The 14,074-nt window shown below is 41.8% G+C and overlaps 1 protein-coding gene across 11 annotated transcripts in view; it reads left to right on the top strand.

Annotated features, from left to right (window-relative positions):
- The window catches only part of ZNF536 (zinc finger protein 536), a 344,968-nt gene that overhangs the window by 224,288 nt on the left and 106,606 nt on the right, over positions 1-14,074 (top strand). Inside the window, exon 8 of one of the 11 annotated variants that reach the window (XM_026856603.1) lies at positions 3,882-5,589. The exons of 8 other annotated variants lie outside the window; for them this stretch is intronic. In XM_026856603.1, the coding sequence (XP_026712404.1) occupies positions 3,882-3,916 (35 nt within the window). In that variant the 3' untranslated portion in view covers positions 3,917-5,589. Of the gene's footprint in view, positions 1-3,437; positions 5,590-14,074 lie in introns of those variants that run through there. 2 more of the 11 variants (XM_026856606.1, XM_026856604.1) reach the window with 2 other exon arrangements.

Raw genomic sequence — 14,074 nt, 5'->3', positions numbered from 1 at the left:
AAAAAAAAGAAAATATGATCAACAGTTATCAAGCCTGACAATTTAAAATTAAACACTAAATCTGCAAACATTTAAGAATGGTTACCCTGGTTAACTTAAGGGAAGTGGGAGCTTTGTTTGACTTTACTAGGATAGTATATGTGCTTATAGCCATAACCCCTTCTCCAGGCCTCTCTCTGCTTTTCCAAATGTATTAGTTGGTGTGATAAAAAAGTCTGTTTTCTCCTCACAAAGTTTATCTCACTTGAATTCTTAGAGCATTTTTGCTTCACCATGTTGTAATTACTTAAACTGAATCACGAGCCCAAGTATCCGCATGGCCTTGTAAACTTCTGTGTCTCAATGCACCAATTCAGATAGCTGGAAATATTTCCAAATTCTTTAAAATCAGCAGTTAAAGTACTGATATTTTGAAAATAGTTGATAGTTGATTTAATTTTCATCTGGTAAAATCCTACTTGGATTTTTTTTTCTCTCTATTTGTGGAGTACCATCTATCAGTTAAAAAATACCCCAAAAACCAAACAACAAACCAGCAGAGAAATTACTCTAAATATACAAGTAAAAAAATTGGAAAACTAAGATTAGTTGCTTTGTACAGAATATCTTTATACTTCTTTCCAGACATAAGATATTTAAAACAACAACAAAAATCCCCCCCTCTAACGTTATTATTGAAATGAGGTCATGTTACTGCCATTAGGTTTTTGTTTCATCTTCCAGTCAATTCAACAGACATTTTATGATGGTTTGAGTTTATATGATTTTAAAGACCATATCCCTTTCACAAGCTCTGCCCAGTGATAATGGATTTGACTTGAAGTATGAAGGAAAAAAACCAAGACAACCAGAAGCTTGTCTGTTCTACTTTTAAAGCCATTTTTTAATGGAAAATGCAGTGCGAGTCCTCCTTTCTCCCCCCTCCAAAAACAGCTTTTTCAAATTCTTTACTGACATTCTATTGAGTGTTTGCAGAATATAAGTATTAAGGTTGATTATTTAAATATATTATTTCATTTTTTTGATATGTCACAGCAAAAGTAGCTGAGTATGAACAAGCCCCGTGTCAGTAGTTCTTTTTTTATTTGGTTGGCTTGGACACCACCCACTTGAAAGTAGTGTTTTTGGGGAGTTTTCATTTCCTCAGTGACATTTTATACTGTGAAATCACACTCCATCTGTGCGTGCTAGTGTGGGGAATCTCACCTGATGTTTCTGCGCTTGCAGATTAGCCATCAGAGGAACCCCGTTCATTTATTAGCCCGCTTTCCCTCTTGCACAAAGCCCGTCATCTTAGTCATGGTTCCCTTTGTCTCTCCTACTGCCTGAGAGATCAGAAAACTTGAGACCCACCTTCAGCACCGGATTCTAGGGCATGATTCTTGTGTTTCTTTGTATTTTGGGAGACTGTGTGCCTTTCTTTTTACAGCCAATGATTTGTGGGTTGTTGACATCTTGAGAGAACACTGATAAACTTGATACAGTCCTTGTACAATCAAGACAGCAAGGCATGGTGCTCTTTCCTCAGACAGAATACAGTGGAAATAAAATGGAAATAAAATATCTCAGCTTCAGTTAGCTGAGATTGCATCTTTGATTGGCCACACTAATTGAGTTAAATTTCTGGCTGCATAAAAACAAGCTGGGATTTTCAGTGATCCACGTGGATCATTTTTAGTTGGCAGATTTTACCTTAAGATAATGGGTCAGTTTTTAAACACAAAGCTTGCCATGAAAAGGGTTTAATTTCTAGAGGAGAATGCCACTAACTCACATTGTTGTTTTGGAAAGTTACCACAAATGGGGAAAGCAGTCCTCAGTTTCCCTATATGTAGAGAGACTGATGATGTACACATAATTCCTTTATGCTCCTAGCATGCTTCAGACTGTAGGCATGAAAGACACAGTTAGGAACAAACCAGTATTACTGCATGATACAGAATTTTCTATGTCAAAATGCTGCTGAAAAAAATCACAGATTTTTGTAATATTTCCCCTTTACATATATAGCAGAATAGGAAAGAACCAAAAGAATAAAATATCATTGATGAATTTAGAGTTACTCCTGACCGGTACTTGGTTTTGAAGTCTCAGGTGACTGTACCTAGGAGCTGATCTTGTTAATCTTTGCTACCACGCAGTTTCTAAGAAGACATGCTTTTCCTTGCTGCTTGGCAGCCACTAGCCCAGCGTGGAGGGGAAGCCCAGGGCTCCATGGCTTGGTGCCTGTGCTCTCTGAAGAGAGCATCCATGTACTCTGCTTTCACAGCCCTTGCTCTTTCGAGAATTTATGCTTGGAGGTTCTAGACCTACTTTGTATTTAAGTTGTGGAAGATCTGTTTTCCTTTCCATTTATGCTTTCCTCTTTGCTTTGTCTTCCCATATACATGTAGTTGTATCGCAATAATGTTCTACCTCCTCTTCTAAGTCATTAATTTACAGTGACTTGCACAGCATCTGTTTATGACAAGACGCTTTTCTTTCTTTCTCTCCTTCCCTTTAAATTTTTCTGCTTTGTGTCTAAACTGGTAAAATTTCCCTAGTCGCATTCTCTGCTTGGGAAGTCCTTAGGCTTTCAAAGAGCTGGTAGGCTCCTGAACCATTGCCCAGAGATAGTCCTGGGCGTTAGCTAGTTGCTTAATGGGCTAGTGCTATTGAACCCAAAGTTAATGATGGCCAAAAGTATTAGTTCCATGTTGTCTCTATAAATCTAATTTGCTTCCATTCATACTTGCTTTCCTCTGCAATTAGTGCTGTTTTCTCCTGCATAGGCTCCACCCCATTATCACTTCTTTCACTGCATGAAAACAGGGCAAGGCCCTTCTGATGTATGGTAACAGCTCTGGAGTTCTGATCCTGCAAAGGGCTGAACACTTCCAGTTTCTTTTGGAGCTGAAAGCGTTCAACATTGCAGGGAATTATTAAAATGTTCAGCATTGTAACTTTCTGAAATACCTTCCAAATGTGGAACTGCAGCACAGACAAGAGGGCTGGGCAAGGGGAAGATGGATTGTGGCAGATTATTACAGCTTTATTGTCACATAATTATAGTGCTCTACCCCAATGTTTAAATAGTGAATTTAGTTGTTGTAAATTGCTTATTGCCACAGGTGTCAAAACCAAAAAGATTATAATGCTAACCCCTTCAGAACTACCACCAACATATAAAATACAGAAAAATATTTTTAATTGTTTGTGGTGGATTCACTTGAATCTTTATTGCAGCTTTTTAAAAATCTAAAATCCATATTAAACAGAAGCCAAAGGCCTGATATATCCAAGCTCTTGGACAGCTACAAGGCAGTGGAAGGTCATCCCACTGCAGCAAATTGTAGTACTCCTACCCGTTTAAAGTATCTTATAATGCTCTTAAGTAACCCAGCATTTTGTCCTGATCTGCAATTGAAGGAGTAACCAGAATATTCTTTTCCTTCAAGGCAGAATGAAATGATATGGAAGTTTTACAGCAGACTTTTCTTTACCCCATTATGGTGATTTTGAAGAGGTTTCTGTAGTTTCAGTTAGGAGATCCAAGGCCGGCTTTTAGTGTATGCGCTGTACTGCTGAACAGGAGATCAGCACCTCGGCCCCCACGCCTGGGTTTCAGCCACACTTCTGGATGTCGCAGTGCCATTTGCATGGCAATATCAAACCAAACTCATATGGCTTGCTTCCTTTTTTTAATTAACTGGGAATGCCAGTGATCCAGTGAAGTTTGTGCTGCTGGATAAAAGGGTTGGTCTGTGAATAGCATTGTATTTGCCAAATGGTTCGCTAGTCATTTCAGTACAAACAAATGGATGGTGTCTGTAAGTCTGCAAACACTGTTGACATTTAGCCTTGTTTATGTTACTTTCCTTTTGCTGCATATTTTTGGCTAGAAAAGATACTGTCTGAATCAACATTGACTTCCTAAGCAGAAGCTAAGGACCCAGTCTTGCATCCCTCATTCTTGATGAGTGGGACTACTTACATGACTAAGGATTGCAGAATCAGGTCCTATGTTTATTTGACTTTAAATTTCATTGCTCTATTCCTGTAATTTAATTTGATTATATTTTGTTTTATCAGAAATCGGTCAGATAAGTTTGGTATCACCATTTGTTTACTGTTGAAAACTTTTATTTCTTACCATTTTTCATATTGCGGTGTAACATTCCCATTCTGTTTATGTTTCTGGAAATTAACCCCTAAAATATCCGATACAGCCAAGTGCTAAGTACCTTCTATTCCCAGTGAAACTGGAAGCATTCAGTCCCTCCTAGCACCAGATCTGAAAGGGAGATTGTGTTTGCAAAAGGAGGCCTTGGTATGTGCCTTGATTTCAGACATCAGTGGCCAGCCGCACCAAGGCAAATCCCTAGCACAGAAAGGCTTTTCTTTTCTTTGCAGAGACAAAATAATGATCTAAGCTTAGAGCTGTATGATTTTACTCTAAGTTTCACCTCCCAAACAATATATTCTTATTGGTTTTGTCATATCCAGGTCAAATTTAAATTATAATTTAGGATTAGGCAGAGACATAGAGATGTTTCCAGGTCTTTCCGAAGGGAGACAATGCTCTGGTTTGTGTTTTGGTTCAGGAATATCTATTCTTGTGTCTGAGGTATAGTATTTCCTATAACTATTCATAAACATGAACAATTTAGACATCCTTGTAAGTCAAAACTAAGTGTACGATTAATACCTATTATGAGGCCAATTTTAAACAATTAATTTGGCAGCAGTTATAATTTTCTGTTACAGTCTTTCAGAAATTAAATAACCAAATTCATCTTTGTGATCTAAGGAATTTAGGATATCTTTATGCAGAGATGATCTTGTTATGCACAGTATTGCATATCTGGAATTTCTGAGGTTTGCTCCCACCTATCTTAGATACCTGTAGTACCAGGGATGAATAATTACCTGAGCTTATTAATTGTTTCAGCAAAGAAAAAATATATACCTTAAGTGTAAGCATTAATATATGTATACACAATACATCCACAATATATAACAAACCATACTAGTACAAAAATAGAAGTCCTGAATATGTTCTGTTATTTATGTGTTTGGCAAGCTTAGGGAATGGACTTTAGTATGAGTGAAAATTCTCTTAACATTTTTAAGGTTATTTATTGTCATTTCTATTTGAGTTTTTAATGGTCCTGTATTTTGTAATGCTTTAGCAGGAAAAAATACTGTAGTTATCTTTTTTCATATTCTTTAAGCAATATTTCTAGCTTAATATATTGTGCCAGGTTTTCCAATATTAACCAAGAAAGACAGTAAAATTCAATGAACAGCACTCTGACATCCACAATTTAAAACCTGTGATTGAAGTGAAATGTGTAAACTTCTAGTGGGTTATCATGTGCTTTGGAATAGAGTATTGTTGGAAGTAATTAGAAAATATATTAAGGTTTCCTGGTAATGAAGGTATGTAAGTTTTAATAATTGTTTCTTTCTGAATAAGTGTCAAACTATATCTTTAAATGTATATGGAGTTACAAGTTAGGTCACTTCTGAATGGAATGTAAAACAATACTAAAATGCTTCAATAACTTATCTCAGTGTTGCTAATAAAAAAAAAGCTGTTAACCATTAGTGCAGTTTTGAGTCATTTTGTTAATTCATTCAAGAAAATTCTCTGAGAAACTATTGTACCTTTTGGTAAACCAAAGACCTCTCATGCAATCCACAGTTTTTTAATGCTTTGAGAGGCAAACTCTGCAAAGCTACTTGTTGGCCTTGTAAAGGATATTGATTAAAAATGCAGTCTTCTAAGGAGGGAGTGGTTTGTCGTTAGAACGATGCCATGTATGGTTAGGCAGGTATATAAGGGGGGACATTAGACTTGCTTCCTCTGTCACGGAAAATATCTTGGCAGTGGGGGACCTGTTTCTCCTGTCACTATTAAAATCCAGCAGAAATTTTTGTGGAGGCCACTGGGTTAAAAATGAGTAATGTGGGATGGATTAAGTGTGTAAGTATTAGTGTCTGGGTGCTTGGCCAGGGTGAGCTACATATTTGGGTTCGGTCCTGCAGCTGGAAGTACAGCCTTAGTGAGTAATGGGTATACAACGTCTATCCCAGTGGAAAAATACCAGGAGCATAACCCATCTTTCTGGGTTAGTCTTGCCTAGCCTTACATTGTCACAGTCTTCAATACCGCAGATAGCACTGAACTCTCCTTTTTGTTTCCCATGGAAAGAATGTGTGGTAAGCGTCCTGAGACTAGCCTCCCTCTTCAGACCCACGTACGATTCACCCAAGATAAAGCAAGCATAGGATAACAAGCAAACCAGTCGCATCAGTCCCAGTAGTACCACTCAGGTCTATGGTAAGTGTCTCCAGGATGGGACCCGTAAGAGGTGTCCAGTTCTTTGGTCCACCACTGAGTATGCAATGGAAGCTAAAGGAAAACATGACTAGGGCTCCCAGTGTCACATCTTCATTAATGCTGTCAGTTTTGAATAAGCATATTGGTACTTTTTATTTATTCCACCAAAACACCATGAGTCAGGACCTGACATTTTAGTGTTCTGTGTCATACTGAGAAAAATCTGTACTTCAGCAGTAGGACAATTATATTATTTTGGAAGGACTAGAAATAATACAGCATTTGTGAGACAACTGTAACATTTATCCAGACGCAGTGTGAGATTGTTCTTCCTTTTATTTGGAGAGCACTTCCAAAAAAGTATCAACTAGGAGCAAAGAAAAAAAAAAAAGATAAGAAAAAGTGGCAATTATGAATCCATTTAACCCCCACAGGGTATAATCTCATCTTGTGTAATACCACTGGCTGTTACATGCCTCAACTTCTATGCAGTGAGCTGTGAATATAGTCCTTATTGTCCTGTGGGCAATATGACTAAGGAAAAAATATCTCTGTAATACAATAGAGCATTTGTCTGAACGGCGTAACCTAAGGTCCATAACATCAAATCTAAAGTTGTAATTATACAGCTGCAGTCACACCACTCAAGTGAAGGCTGTGTCAGCACTTGTATTATATAAGAAATCCTGTTTTCAAGGGTTGATGAGTCATATGCAAAACCCATTTCTCACTAGACAATTGTTCTGGTTGTTCCAAAGCAAAGTCTAGGTGCAGGCCTTTCCCCAGCAGGACGTGGCACTTTCTCCCACGATATGCCATGGCTTAACTTGATGGTTTATTTTGCATGTATCTTTCCTAAGATAGGAAATTACCTAGAAGGTTTGGGGTTTTGTGCATTTTTTTATTATTGTCAAAACATAAACTAATGGGAAAAAACCCAGTGTGGGTAAGGTCTTCACTAACAAGAATTATAACAGGTGAAACATATCTTTCTCAGAAATTTTAAAATTAGTTTTTTCCCAGCTTGTCATTCCCAATGTTGATTTAAGTTCTCTGATCAGAACACTTCCTTAGAAGACCCAGTCACAGTTTTATTTTTTGAGATGCCTTGAAATTGAGCCTTTCAAGCTCACAGTAACTGTTATTGCCATTTGTAGCAGCCACACATTTGCTGGCAAGGAGCAAACAGGAAAGAGGTTTATTTACAGCAGCACCACAGAGGTGAACTAGGAGCACTATGCATCTCTCCCACACAAATGTAAAAGGAATACACTTAGGATTGAGACCAAATACCGGAAACCGCAGTAATTTTCCTACTACATGAAATTTCTCGATAGGTATGCTGGATCCGAGGGACTTCAGCTAACAGATGCCCCTGCCCGGAGCATTGCCATTTACAAGCAGGTGTTCCTGAAGCCGCCCCCACATCAAGCATTTGCACCCAAGCTGCCTAGCCCACCCCATTGTCCGCGGAGCGAGACGCAGGCCAGCAAGTTTCTTTAAGCTGATCTCCTCTGATCCGGGGCGTCTGCAGTGCCGTTCCCTGCATAGAACAGCCATTGTTCAGCTCACAGAGCAACAGTGGGGTAGAAAATAGCATGCCATGCTGGGGATCAGAGAGGGAATTGTTCCTTAATTATCTCTTACTGAAGGAAAAACCCAAGGCATATCCCAGTATGTGCCATGACTCTGGCAGAACATGAGTCTTTTAAATAAGATCTGGGGAGGGGAGCTCGTGTTCAGAAGCTGACAGTCCTCGCTCATCCTGCAGGTCTACCTGTGATTCACTCACTGACCATGAAAAAAATAAGTTTTCTGCTTTGGATTCTCCATTGTGAAATGGAAAATAATAGTACTTATCTCCCTGGTAGGAGTGCTGTGAGGATAAATGAATTAATTAATGTTTGTAAAGCACTTTGAAGATGAAGAACATTATGTAAGTCCTCAGTGTATAAATGCTTCTTTCTCTGATATAACTACAGTAAGCTATAAAAATTTATTGAAGAAAGTAAACACACATTGAAAATACGTGTTGGGTGTGTATACCCCTTCAATATCCCAGCAGCGTTTGTAAGCCCCACTGCCTGAGCAGCACAGCGCGGTGAAGCCGGTGCTGCAGCCTGCCTCCAGCCTCAGCCCTTACCCGTGCCAAGCGGCCGGCGCTCGGGGCTCTCTGCACCTGCAGGAGCTTTGCCATATTTTGGCCATAATGTCTTTCTACCAAATACAAGAACCTCAGGGGCTCTTCAGAGTGCCAGCTGGGTTGAGCCGCTGGTGTTTGACCATTGCTGCGGCACACCAGTCCCAACCGTGCTGCGGAGCTGTGCAGCACCGGCGCCCGAGGCAGGCAATGGCTCAGCAAGGTGTCTGGTGGGTTGCTTGGACCCCAGCCCACCGCCAGCCTGCGGGTCCTCCTGTCCTGCGCCTGTGCGAGCAGGCCCTTGTTGGGACCGAGGACCTGCCACGCTGTCTGCCACCGTTTGTCCCCTCCTTTTCCGCGCCAGTGTGATGCTCAGCGTTCAGTCCTCACAGTGCTCGGCAGGTCCCGGTGTTCCTGCTCGCACTCACTGATGTGGTGGCTGAACTGGCTGTTGTGTGGTTTTTAATTGAATGGCAGTGATGTCAATTCGCTACTTGTAAGGTAAAATTTTTATTGCCTGCTTTTTGACGTTACCATCCTAGATTACTCCTTGCTGCTTTACTTGATTGTTTGTTGGTTTGTTTTTTGTTTTTTTTTATTCAAGCCAGGAAGTGTGTTTGGTCCCAAACAGCTCACATGTATAACAAGGCAAGTTAAGAGGATGCAGGAAAGGAAAACCAACACTTCAGCCGTATAGAGATGTGAAATTTATAATGAGACATATAAGTAAAGGTTTGTGCATTGCAATTAACAGGTTGAAGATGAAATTCAGGATTTCTCGGGGGCTCTCCTCAGTTCACAGCTGCCATAGTTTGTGGACCTTACAAGAAAGGACCACGTTAGCCCTAACTGTGTCTTGTTTCACTTCTCCCTTTGCACAGTTAACCCTGTTTTGGTCTGTGTGCTCAGTTTTCTTTTAAATCCTTTCAGATCTTCCTGGTGAACCTGTTGCTGGTTTAGCATGCCAGTTGGGGTGCAGAGGAGCGCAGCGTGCTGCTCCGGCGGCTGCAGGTGCCCCACCGGCATGGGCTGGCGAGCCCCCAGCCCCGCTCCTGCTGTGGGCAGCTGAGGGCTCTGCTCTCCCTGCTCAGCATTAGAAGAGGGGGACAAAGCTTTTGCCCAGCGAAGTCTGCTCCCTTGCTGTGTTCACCCAGATGGCAAATGCACCAAGACACATTACCAGCACAACCAGACATCCCCAAACTCTGACTGGCACCAACATGCACCCAGCAGTGTGGCTGATTTTTCCGTCCCCTAACATGAGAACTATTTAATAACAGGAGGATTTATGGGTATATTCACTAATAGTTATATAACTCTATGTTGAGGTGAAAAATTAAAAAACAAACCAGAAAAGCTTTCTCAAAGGATAGAGGTGGGAATCCCATTAACATGACGGCTCCCTCTTTAGTTGCCAAAATGATTGACAGCTGGATAAGGTCAGAAGATGAAAACCAAGCCATGGGGGAGAGAGCAGGGAGGGGAGGGGGCCAATCAGTTGAATAAAAAACTGAGTGTCAGTGCTGGGGAAGGAGAAAACCAGCACTCCCACTAGAAAAATCCTCACCCTCTGCTCCCCTACTGTTTGTTTGGGGAAAATGCTGCAGCTTAATCAGAATTATTTACAAGATAATGGTCCATTGTTTGTAGTAAGACAGATGCTGTCTGTGGGAATTTGGTGTTTTATGCTCTATGCATTACAGTGCCATTGCTGTGTACAGATGGGATCACAGTGGTATTGTTGTTATCCACTTTTTGGAAATTTGGAGGATCCTTACCGTGAAAGGAGGATCCTTAAATAGAAAAAGAAATAGTTTTCTTTGGCCCAGAACTGGGATTTCTCTTAAGGTAGAATTGTATTTGTACGTGTATGGGAGAAGCAAAGGACAAGGTGGAAGCACTTTGCTTGAGACCTATAGCATGAAGGGTCCCTAGGCTGACTTTATGTGGTGGTGGTGGACATGAACTCAACAGATGGGTGGATCCTGTCTGTCTTTCTAAAGGCGAGGAGATACCTTCTGGTGGGGTATGTTGGTGCACCCTCCTTTGCTGGTGGCTGGCAGAGTCAGTTGCTTAGAAAGTGGTGGGAGAGGTACACAATCACGTCTGTGTGAAAGTAGGGCTTGCCTGCTGAGTAATCATCCTCTGGTTGTGCAATTGCAATGTGTGGTGTTCCCTGCCAGCCTCCCCATGCTGCAAGTTAAACACTGAACTCTTCTGTTTCACAGAAAACTTCATCCTGATGATTTTGTGGGTGACGCTGTGGGAAAGGAAAACTAAGTTTTCACTGGATTTATACTGAAAAAAAAAACCCCAAACCCAAACAAAAACCCAAAGAGAAAAATCTTTATTTATTTAGAAGATCAAATGCAGTAATTTTTTTAAAAACTTATTTAATCGCAGCAGAAATTGTATTTCCACAAGCATCCCCTTCTGGCCCAAGTAGAAAGTTCAATGTGGAGACCTAGAGCCTGGCAAAGGGGACAAACCCATGACATGCAGGTGGGTGACGCAGTGCCATGTGAGAATCGCTGCATCCAGAAAGAATAGGGAGCTCTGGTGCGGCCAGTGGAGATGGCTGCCTCCATCAGCATGTCCATCTCACCGGCTGCCCCGGTCTGTCCCAGCAAAGGGTGGGGGACAGCAGCACCCACAGCTCATTCCCATGACCCTGACGTGAGAGAGGACAAGGACCACGCCATGCAGAGCTCTGCAGTGCTGTGCCTCTCGCAGGAGCAAATCCTGCCTTGCCTTTGCTACCCAAGCCACCAAAGCCTTGGGCTGAGAAGTTCCTCCTTGGGTCACTGCACTTCGAAGCAGGACCTGCAAATAAGGTGCAGGACAAGGGGGTGGAGGGTGTCTGGGTGGGTGTGGGTGTATGTGTGTGTGCACGCACTTCCTCTCTCAAAAATCTGCTTTTAGTGTGCAATAGCTCACATATTACCTCGTCAAAGACCGGTGTGCACCAAAGGCAACCAAGAGACGACAAATCACCAGAAAGGCTCCAGAGGGGATTTTGAGCATCCACGACTGATATCCCAAGATCCATTAGCTTTCAGGTAAAACAGAAAACAATGACCTTCTTTTTTGTATGCAAGCTGTCTTTCCATCACTGCAAAATACCTGAGTTTCCCCGGAGAAAGCAGAGGGCCTGGGTATGGGCAGTGAGACAGGGGAGGGCAAGGAATGACTGATTCACAGGTTTTGGGGTCCATGCAGCTGGGAATGGGTTTCCAATATCAGCATGTCCTCCTCTGGGTGGGAACCCCCAAAAGAGGTGGTGGGAGGAGGCAGCTCCTGAGTCCTCCCTTCCCTCTGGGCTCAGTGCTGCCAGGGACAGAGCCGATAGCATCAGATCATGAGTGGAAACCACTTTGCCCAAGAAGAGGGATCTCCCCTGGCTTCTGTGAAATGGGGTTTTCCAAGAATACCCTTGAAGGGTTAGATTGGAATGGGAGATTGCCATTCCTGAGTGATTTCATTTTTCCTGTGTCTCCAATGGGATCTGTACAAGGAGCTCTTTTTTCCTCCAAGTCAGCATTTATTTGCAAAATCTTAATTTTGTATTTCCTGACATTTAAACTTTTCAGCCTAATGTTCTAATAAGGATTCTGTCCGTCTGTCTAAATAAAGCTTCATTCTAATGAGGACACCATCCATCTCCTGAGATGGAGCCGTAACGACTTCCAGCCTCAGTGTAATTTTAGCTAGGCTCCCTTCCCCACCCTCTTGCCCCCACAGGTCTTTGTTTGGGGTGTAAATTATCTGTTTTGGGACAAAGTTGTGCAGAATTTCATTTTGGGTCAAGTGACTGAGCTATTGTGTGAGCCTCTGCTTTCTCTCTGAAAAGGGGGATTTTGCTCACTCCCAGTTGTATGTTCAGTGCCTGCTTATTTGCAGTTTCTGTTCATAAGACTGTGGGTTTTCATGCCAACGATTTTCTGTTTGAGTTATTGGAGTAGGGAGGTTGTGGGAGCATGCCAGTGTCAAAGGTTGTCGCTTGAATGATAATTAATAACATTATCAGACTGATTATGTGTTTAGATGTCCAGAATCAGGAGTGAATTGAACTTGTTAAATTTAATTCCTACCTCCAAATATCTGACTGTATCCCGTGGCTGGGAGACTGGCGTTCTCACCAGTCTTGCATTTGCATAAAGGACAAAACTGGGAATTTGAAAGGGCAACAACTAATGAGAATTGCTGAAATTCTGGGCTTCTGGCGTTCATAGGGCTTCTCCTACGGCACCATTGCTCTGCAAGCTTTTGCCAGGCAGTGGAAAGCACAGATCGGGTGCATGATAATGTTTATAGACCCCGGTTTCATTGTGTCAGCCGCTGACTGAAACGTCGAGTCATTTGAGATTGGAGATTATGTCTTTTAAGGTCCCGAAGAGCCGTTTCACATGCCACTGATTACCTCTGTCAGAGGCGGGAGAACCGGGTCCCACCTCAGTGGGTGGGATCTGAACTCATGCTTTCAGAGGTCAATAACAGGGTTTTTAGACCTTTGTGCCTCTCAGTCCCTTATAGCCAGACCTTTTCTGTTAAAACTGTTTAAATTACAAACCAGTAATAAAAGGATCATATGTGTTTCCCACTGAACAGGTTCTTTAAGGCTATTATGATAATTAAAAACATATGGTGCCTACACAAGTCAGAGGGAAACCACAGATGTACAAATTAGGTATTATATAAGGTTTTTCTTTTTTGCCCTTTCAAAAACAACAAGCCAAAGAAGTACAAAGAGATAAAGATGGATTTTTTTTTGGAGATGGTAGGTAGCATTTTGTATTTTTAATCATGAAATATGTAAACCTCCTTTCTTATACATAATCAGAACAAACTCTTTCTAATACGCAGGAAGAAAAAAGCAGTAGCATAAGACTGCAGTATTTATGGAAGGAATAAGGAAACACTTTGTTTCATGCAAGTTATTGGAGACCTGGAAACCTTTTGCATTTTTTATGATGTTTCCCTGCACAGACACAGAGGATTATATTTATTAAATATTGAATTATATTGAAATTGGATTGATGCAGCCAAAGAAGGACATTTCTTTGTATTCCATTTTTTCTCCTTTTAAAAAAGGGAAATGTACTAATATTGATTGCAGCACAAGTAGTCATTTGTTTTAATTTAAAAATATAGGATTGATTTTGAGAAGGTGATAAATACTGCTAATAAAAAAATTCAAAATGGGGATTTATAATGATTCTCTGTTAAGTCAATGGTTTAGTGAGGCTAACTTATAATAAAAGTCGAGACGTGCTGAGCTATCCATAGCTAATGGGTTATTTGCCGTTTGCTAGCGCTGCAAACTTCCCTGGGTTTGCCGGGTCCTGCTACAAAAGGTAAAATTTACATCATCTAACGCTCCTCACTCCTTGTTTTGTCTTTCTGGTGCTAAACCGAGCAGCTGAGGGCCCCTGGGCACTGCCTGCGTGCGGCGGGGCCGGCGCGGGCGCAGGTGCTGCCCCTCTGAGGGCGCTGGCTGCGCGGGTGGCAGCTCCTCCAGCGGGGCGCTGGGCTCCGCGGCCGCGCACGGCCCGTCCTGGTGGAACGCGGGTGGGCAGGTCTGCGCAGCACCTGCGCCAGCCCCGCAGCCC

The sequence above is a fragment of the Athene cunicularia genome (genome assembly GCF_003259725.1).
Source record: "Athene cunicularia isolate RWA chromosome 11 unlocalized genomic scaffold, athCun1 chr11_part1, whole genome shotgun sequence".
Lineage (NCBI taxonomy): Eukaryota > Metazoa > Chordata > Aves > Strigiformes > Strigidae > Athene > Athene cunicularia.
Note: the sequence above shows the minus strand (reverse complement) of the source record. Positions and strands in the feature narration are given on the sequence as shown.